At 30.9% G+C, this 9,137-nt stretch overlaps 1 protein-coding gene across 1 annotated transcript; it reads right to left on the bottom strand.

Annotated features, from left to right (window-relative positions):
- Window positions 1-4,885: 4,885 nt before the first annotated feature.
- LOC122197882 (uncharacterized) lies at window positions 4,886-9,134 on the bottom strand. The gene is made up of 5 exons (XM_052771719.1): window positions 8,756-9,134; window positions 7,306-8,570; window positions 5,567-5,608; window positions 5,264-5,343; window positions 4,886-4,895 (listed from the first exon to the last, which is right to left on the bottom strand). Exons 1-5 carry the CDS (start codon window positions 9,132-9,134, stop codon window positions 4,886-4,888), a joined length of 1,776 nt encoding a protein of 591 aa, XP_052627679.1.
- Window positions 9,135-9,137: the final 3 nt, after the last annotated feature.

Below are 9,137 nucleotides of genomic sequence, written 5' to 3'. Positions count from 1 at the left end.
GATTATATCTGGTGGTTTTAGTTTTGTGCTTCATGAATGTTTGGTTTTTATTTCACTTTAGCTTGATCACCTAATTTAGGATTAAATCAATCTAGTTAATCATTTTTTGAAATTCATAATTGTTTTGATAAACTAGTAATAAATAACAAGTAACATTTTCGTATTGGGATTTGACTCTTGTTAGTAAATGTTACTCCTGAAGTTTTGAGTTGTCCCTTTGATGTTCCTGGGGTTTCTAGCTCTTTAAGTTTACGTCTTGATGGTTGTGGATCAACCATGCATGAGTTAATGATCATTTTATGGAAGTAGAATGTTAAATCTTTGACTTAAGTCTCTTTGAGCAATGCAAAGGCATCAAGTTGGTGACTTTATCGTTTAAGACATTCCCCAAGACCCAGATCTGCAAATTGGACATCTAGACTTAAAGCATTAAGCTCTTAGTGGCGTTTTGGCTAACTGGAACGTACGTCGGTTGTACGCAAGGGTATGTTGAGCATACGCGTCTGGTTTCCGATTCTAGTGATGTAATCTAGTACGCAGGGCGTATCGGTGGTACGCTTAGCATACTCTATTACACCTCATAATTTAAACAAAATTTTTCATTTTAAATCATCAAATTATTGTTCAAAAACCAGTTCATCAAAAACATAAGTGTCAAATACAAATCAGCATCAGACAATATTAGAGTCTCACAGACTGCCCCAGTAAAAAAATCTCCCAACAAGTGTTTACAATGATACCTTCCCCTTCCCCTTTGTGCGGCTAGCAATGAATTTGTGTTACACTTATTTCTACACCGCCCAAAAGTCATTGAGGTAAGTGTGATTTTTTTGTCAGTTTTGGAGGGACATCCCTATTACTACTGTGTCCATCATTGAAATGTTTTTGATGTTATTCCATGTGGTTTCTCCTGTAATAAGACCAGGCATAACAAGATCAACTCGCCAATCACCTCTGATCTGATGGCCCTGTTGTGGAGCAGCAAAGAGTTAGTCAATGACATCGAGGCTTCGATTTGTTAGGTACTAGGTGTGAGACTCGTGTAATACACGAGGTTATTACAAGAAATGAATTTTTGCATTTTTATCCCTTAATAGCATCATACTTTCATTTGTATCACATAATACATTATGATGATATTAAGGGATAAATAGGCAAGTATGATGTTATTATGGTATAAAAGCGAAATATAAATTATGATGCTATTACACAAATTAACAAACAAAAACAACATGAGCAGGGGAAATATTATTTAAGAACAACAAAATCATAAAACTAAAGCCAAATATAAGTCTATAATGTTAAAAATAAACAATCTATAAGGTAGAATGCTATTACATTATTAAAACAAACATATTTAATGCAGTAAAATCAACAAACACTGTACAATTGGAATAAAAGGAAGCTAATATGTTCTATAAAGAGTATATGTGTTATAAAGATTGATTTTTTATTTGCTTTTTTGCGTTGTTTAAGTAAAGATGTATAAATTCAAGGGGAAACCACGAACACATAGCAAAACTTGTAAAACTGAATAGAAAAAACGAAATGCAATTTTCACCAAAAAAATCCTAATAACTTCATAAAGGTAATTCAATCCAAATAAAATAATGTCAAATACTTCCAACCATCAAAGCAAAACAAACCCACACAAAGAAAAAACAAAAGTTGAAATAGTTTTAAAAGGGAGAATCCACTTAAAATATCCAGTTGGGTTATATGCTTAAAGATGCATTTACTTCTCTATTTTTGGAATCAAAAGTTCCATCTTTCCATGTCCCGAAAAGCCATCATCCATGATAGTTGAACGCACTTTTGTCGATGACATTGCTGGTGGGTCATCAACATCGTAAACTTCAGAAAGATTGCACTTTAGCTCTGCATTGGGAGATACAACTTTAGAAAAACGGTATTTGGGCAACGTACTCGTCGCTGTGCTTTTCTCAACATTAGAGGCTGCAGTGATGTTATCTCCCGTGAATGATATTGCATCCTTTTTTTAAGTACATAAAAATGATAGTTAAGTAGTAATGCAAATGATGTTAAATTAAAATTAAACTTTAAATGTAAAATAAATAGCACCATCAAATTGGTAGTTGCTTGAGATGTGACTTCGCGAAGGTTGCAGTGTTGAAAGAGTCGGAATCAACATGCTGCAAATAAGAACATACTAAGAATGTCTTAAACAATATAATAGTATAGGGATTAAATAAATTGTGCAAGATTGATACCTGGTCAATTGTAAACTTCTTTTCAAGTTCAGAAAGTATTTTACAGTCAGTAGTCAACTTGCGTATTGAATACCCTTGTACTTTATTTTTCAAATTATATTCAGAAACTTCAATCAGAAACGCAAATTTCCTCTCAAGCAAATCAGTGATTTCAGCGGGGAAAATAGCAGTATTACCATCCTACAAGACAAATGGAATACAACATGTAAGATAAAACATAAGAAGAACAATTAAGTTGTATAGTAAAACAGACCCAACCTTAATAAAAATTTCCAGCAATTCTTGTGCATTTTTTCTCAAAAGCCTATTAGCATCACCATCAAAAAGAGTCAATGAAATTACTCCTGTAGGATCTTGGACTCTAATTGGGATTTTAAACCAAAACATATTAAAAAACAATAATGAAATATTACATTAATGTGTAAAACAATAATAACAATGAGAAAGCATAAAGTATGTGTTCAATACCTAGGAAGAACAGATACAACTTTATTGTTGCAGATTGAGGATGAACACACAACCATTTTTTTGCCGTTTGATCCATCATTTAACTCAGTGTTCATCATAATATCTTCATCAACCTTCTTATGACACGATTTACATCCCCAATAATACCATGAAAAATTTGTGCACACACGCTTAACTGTACCAAGCACAATTACTCGGCTTACCTATAAAAAATAGAAGTTTTAGTATACAATCAATTGAAATTAGGTAAAACTTAAAAAAAAATACCTTTCTTATTTCTTCGATTTCAGTAATGGGTTTGAAGTCATGTTTCAAAAGAAACTCATCGGTCTCAGAATACAATAGGGATGATGAACCTTTGCTACGATTAGCAGACAAATTTTCAAAAGAATTTTTGGAAACCAAACTGTTCATGAATAAAGTTTAATTTTTGTTATGTAAAAGTGCATAAAAACAGTACAATATTAAGAAAAAAGATGGAAGCTATCTAACGTGTTCTTGAATTGTAGGATTTCTTCTATGTTAGCATTGATGTAAAGCTTGGTAACAGAGTACCAATTTGAAACAGACAAACGACCTGCAAAAAAGAGTTATATTTCAGGTTTCTGTGTAAAAAATGGAACAAATATGAAATTTTATGTTGTAGTTATTTGAGTAGGGTCAAAACAGTACAGTTGGTTCCCAATAAAATATACAATCAATTTGTTGTTTAAAGTGGGAGGAATTTATTACTTGTTAAAGTATATTGTTGTTTTTTGCTTTTAATGTTCTGTTATAAATTTTACTCCTGGCAAAATAATATAAAGATTCAGGGGCAAATCAGTCATGAAAAAGTATAATAGTATACGTTATAATGAAAAAACTACAAATCTGTATATCATGCATATTGTCTATAGCTTAATTGTTTAATTTAAGCTTTATTTAAAAAAAGGGATTTGTGAAGGGACAATAATGGTAACCAAAAAAAAAATATTAAAGTAAGAAACATACCTCGATAATCAGACAGTTTTCCAAACTGGATAATTATCAGTCCTTTCTTCCGGATTATTTGACACATAATCAACAAATTGTTGAGCATACTCATCCCATAAAGTAACACTCACTTTTCGGCCTTTGAAAAAATGAAGTAAGGGGAAATGAGATTGTTATACAGGTAAAATAAAATTGTTTGTGTACAATAACCGGTTCTCACTCTAAATCTTGGATTTGCACATTCTGTCTACGTGTTTCCTTGCCATGCTTTGACATAAAAGTCTCAATTGGAAAATATAAAAGCACGTGACCAATCACATCTAGAGAAAATCAAAGTATAACACAAAGTGTAACACAGGTATTAGGAATGGTAATGTATGAAAGAAAAGTATAATAAATTAAATAATTAAATTTAGATTAAGCACCAACCGACTGGTGTTTTTTCGGGAATATTATTTTCAATGATTGTTTGATAATTCTCCAAAGAAAAACCGTACAGAGGACCCACAAAATCATTGGATTTGGTAACCATTGTGATTGGACAGAAATCTAATTTGTTTGAATTAATCACAAATTTGTTATCCGCAGTGTTTTCACCAACTTGAGGATTCTCGATATAATAAGATTCATTTTCAGCAAGCATCTTTTCAAATCTAAAAACCCACCTACTTGGAACTTGAGCTTCAACTTTAGTACCCTATATGCAAAAATCATAATTTAGAATAATAACATAATTATTAGAATACCATTGAGAAGTCGTATGCTTAACAAAAAATGAGACAAAGAAACTGAAAATTGAACAAATACCTCTTCATCAACTAATATCATATCAATACGAAAAGTCTTCTTCTTATCATAAGTTAGTTGTTTAGTCAATCGAATGACTCGAACTTTCAAAGTGAACTTCTCATGCGACAAATCAAGTTGTCCAAGTAGTGTGATGTTTTTAGGAGCCATGAATATGTAACACGCACAACCAACAAAAGTTACGTTATAGACAATGCTAATATTTGCCAAAACAGAATGTACATTGAATCGAAAGCATTATGTTATTCTACACAATGCTAATATTTGCCAATATGAAACATTTTTACTCATTCAAACAGAATATTAGTATTATGTTATCATGAACAAAAAAAGATAACAAACAAATTCTTAATTAAAAAGACCATACTACCCTTATACCCACGATTAACTTTGGAGGTTATCAATACTTAATCGTACCTGTAATAACACCAACAATAAACATTTTGAGACATTTTTACTTATTCCAACAAAGTATAAATATTATGTTATCATGAACAAGAAATATACATAATCAAATAGATTGTGGCAAATTTAACAATTTTCTAATACTTGCCAAAACATAATGTACACCAAATTGAAACAAAAACAGTCACATCTACGATTTTTTAACAAATAAGAGTTTTTTTTTTTTTTTTTGAGATTTGTTTTTAATCACTCGATCATGTGTGTAGGGATAATTTGATGAGAGTGACATTTTTTAATCTTAATTGAAATTGTATATTAAGATTCTCACAAACTTGCAAATTACACCAAGTGGGTTATTTCAACTAACCTAAACCATTAACCATCTGGCGGTTACATAGCAAACAGTTATATCATCAAACACATAATCTTCATTTTGACCAATTATCAAGAAATCCAGAAGCTACATTATAGACAATGCTAATAAAGCTTTAAGTCATATATAGTCCAATATTTTAATTTGGCTGACGCATTTTAGCAAACACATAGACTACGATATATGAAAATTTTAGCAAACATAAAAAATTAACAATCTGAATGAAGCATTCAATCAACAAATAATGTAAGATTCTTCTTTGAACATTATCAGATGATGGTATGTATAAGATGAAGGAAATAAAATATACCTGTATGCAGACTGCATTGAAGAAGAATAACGATGGCAGCCTCTACAGATGGGAAATTGCGAGAATATGATAGATGATAGCAAACGTATTTATACACAGTTTTGATTATAGAATCCATTATGTTTCCTAAAATATTGAGATATTACGTTGTCAATCTAAAAATCAAATCCTTTATCTTAGCATATTATTTCAGGAAAACATCAATTCCCTGTCAATTTTTTTCTGATTTTTAGGGGATTTAAACTTGACATCCGATTGTACAGTTATACAGGCTCATTATCGTTAAAATAAGAAAATTTTGTATCGAATGATGGTGACGAGATATACGATACTGGAATGTGAGCGTGAGAAACTTGTTTTGGTAGGGAAAATGAAAAATAGTGTTTTTTAAGAAAATGATTTTGGAAATGTAGTGTTCGTCCGTTTTGTTTTGTTTTGTTTTTTTTTTTTTTTGTATTAAAAATGCCATTGATTGACATTATTTTGACTTCTAATTGCAATTTTTATGTTTATTCGAAACTAATATCCGTTTTTTTTACAGAAGTAACCCAAAATTGGTGTTGATATTATGGAGTTAAAGAGATTGGCATTACCATCTAAAGAGGTTGGCATTGCCATCTATAGAGTTATTAAGGTCATTGTTCGTATATTGGCTGCATTGTAATAAATTTGTTTTTATGCCTTCTTCTTTGCCATAGTCCATAGTGGATAACGAAAATATTTTGGCACCATTATTCGACAAATCTTATTTTATTGTACCAGTGAAATTATGTTTCTATTTATTTAATTAATTTAAGAAAAGCCTTATAGTTTACACTTTGATAATTATTTTTTTTAATGAACCCGTGTAGTACACGGGTCTTAGTTAGATTTTTTATTTCTATTTTTGATCTAAATGTTTTTATTTCTATTTTTGATCTAAATGATCATTTTGACCTTTATATCCAATTTACTTAGATTTTAAATGTATATTATTAATTTATTTTCATTATTTTAAGATTGGCATACTTCAAAAAATTATAATACACTAATATGAAACTCTTAAAACATAAATCAATTTTATTTGTTAAAAGTTGTTATTTTGACCATTTTAACGGCAAATAATCGTTTTGACAATCATAGAATAATTAGCATTCTACTTGAATATTATTTTCTTATTTTTTTTAAATGTACAATTACTAAAAAAATGATAACTAAATGATTAATGATTACACATTCATATTTATTTTTTCATGGTATAGTAATATAAAGTTTAATTTTAGAAATAAATATAAAGGAAATGATGATCAATTCAATAATTGAATCTATACAAATAAAAAAAAGTATTGAAATATTTTAAAAAATTACTCACAAATTTCCAAATACTTTTTTTAATACAACATTAGACGTTTTATTGCTAAGGTTGCCATCACTATCTAAAACTAATATTTTTAATCCATCTTTGCTTTTAACTCTCGACAATGCAACACACAACTGTCTATGAGTGAACACTAGTTGTCTCAAAAATAAACCTACTTTCGATAGTGATTGTCCTTGACTCTTGTTTATTGTCATTGCAAAACATACAGCCAATGGAAATTGTCTTCTTTGAAACGTGAAAGGAATTCTTTTTTCTGAAGGAGTTAAGGTCATTGTTGGAATAAAAGTACGGTTTCCTATATTACTTCCGGAAATTATCTCTACTTCTATAACACGGTTACCCAATGTTATAACTCGTAGTCTCGTTCCATTACACAAACCACTTTTTGGATAATATTCCTCAGTAACATAACTGGAACACCAACTTTTAATACCAACTTATGGATCGGCAAACCTGACGGTTTAAGACCATTTAGAACATCCGGCGAATACAAGCTTTCATCAATGTCATTATGAACAAAATCTGAATGACAAAGACTGTCTGAACTCAAGTATTCTTTTTCATCACCTGGAAATAGTGATAACAGACGATCATTTATTTCCTGAACAACTTCGTTTTTCGGTGCAAGGATTGCTCTTTCTTGAAAAAACTTGGGATGATTGGCATTTTCAATAATAGAAGGATAGACAAATGCAATTAATGAACCGATTGGATCAGATGAATCAGTAATGAGAAGATCATCAGGTCTATCAATAATTGCCTCACCATCATTGAAACCACCCACATTTCCTTCTCCTATATCCAAAAGCCAGTTTACAAAGGCCTTTGTTTCCTCAATATCATTTGTTTGATCACTCAACCTCATGTTTTTTGTTAATCTTAAGACTTTGCAATCTGGCCAAATGTAGGAGGAACTTAATGAAGCATTCACAATGTCTTGTCTGCTTCCGTTTGGAACAACAGGTAGAATCTGCCTAAAATCGCCTCCAAAAACAATTGATTTTCCTCCAAATGGAAATTTTAAGTTGCTGCGAAGATCACAACTCAATATATCCTTCAAAGATCGATCCAATGCTTCAAATGCATGTTTATGAATCATTGGTGCCTCATCCCATATAATCAATGATGCTCGTCTTAACAAATCGGCAACATCATTATCCGGCGCGAACGAACAAAAAGAATCCTCAGTAAGATTTATAGGAATTATAAAGCGAGAGTGTGCCGTTCTACCTCCGGTAAGTAATAACGAAGCAATACCACTTGAAGCAACATTTAAAACCATTTCACCTTCAGATCTTAAGGCTGCAGATAATGTCTTCCAAAGAAAAGTTTTCCTAGTACCACCATAGCCATATACAAAAAACAAGCCTCCTTTTTTTTGTTGAACATGTTTCATGATTTCGTCAAAAACACCTGTTTGTTCAACTGTTAATGAATCCAACAGATGAATCAACTCGTTGTGTAGAACGGTCCTGTCAAAATCTAGCTCCTCGGTTATCAAACGATTGTTTGAAGAAGATATAGATTCATGATCTGGGTAAGGTATCCCATAATAATCTTTGAGGCTTGAGTTGTTCTGGAGTAAAACTTTTTCAATCTCATAAAGGGTCAAGTTCTTATGTTGATCCTCATTAAGCGATAAACCTGTATAAATCGAAAGCTAATTATTTATAAAGAAACATACACAATCATAAGTACATAGAAATAATGTTTCCAAAAATAATATGATAACATATTATGAAAAAAATGTAATTGTGAATAAAAAATACTTATTAAACATAAGTATATTATTAATGCATATATTTAAATGCTAAAAAATATCATAATACCTGGAGAATTTAATCGCTTCTGTTGATTGTATAGAATTCCATACGATAAATATTTCGATGTAGTTTCCCAACCACAGGAGGGGTTAGACAAACTATTCGACTTTAGCATAATTGCAAATAGAGATCGTAAATAATAACCAGACCCTGAATGATTGGCTTCCTCGATGGCATCAATATATTCTCTATCATCTTCTAAAAGTCCAAGAGCATAACATGCCTCTCTAAAAGTAGCATATTCGTGACCTTTTACCGTGCGGATATCTTCAAACGATTTCGGACCTTTGACTTTATTTAAAAGAGTTCTTAAAAAATACGCTTCATCGAGATTAGGTGAAACTGCATGAATTCTACCAACCGATTTTCCTATTTTTCTTGGCATCCA

This window comes from Lactuca sativa, chromosome 5 (assembly GCF_002870075.4).
Source record: "Lactuca sativa cultivar Salinas chromosome 5, Lsat_Salinas_v11, whole genome shotgun sequence".
Lineage (NCBI taxonomy): Eukaryota > Viridiplantae > Streptophyta > Magnoliopsida > Asterales > Asteraceae > Lactuca > Lactuca sativa.
Note: the sequence above shows the minus strand (reverse complement) of the source record. Positions and strands in the feature narration are given on the sequence as shown.

Bases quoted from the DNA above. Each gene is read 5' to 3' on its own strand.
- LOC122197882 (XM_052771719.1), bottom strand. From the start codon at position 9,134: ATGCCAAGAAAAATAGGAAAATCGGTTGGTAGAATTCATGCAGTTTCA. The intron at 8,571-8,755 runs GTATTATGATAT...CGATTTATACAG, and splicing joins GAAGCGATTAAATTCTCCAG to GTTTATCGCTTAATGAGGAT. The intron at 5,344-5,566 runs GTATATTTTATT...TCTATAATGTAG, and splicing joins TCAATGCAGTCTGCATACAG to CTTCTGGATTTCTTGATAAT.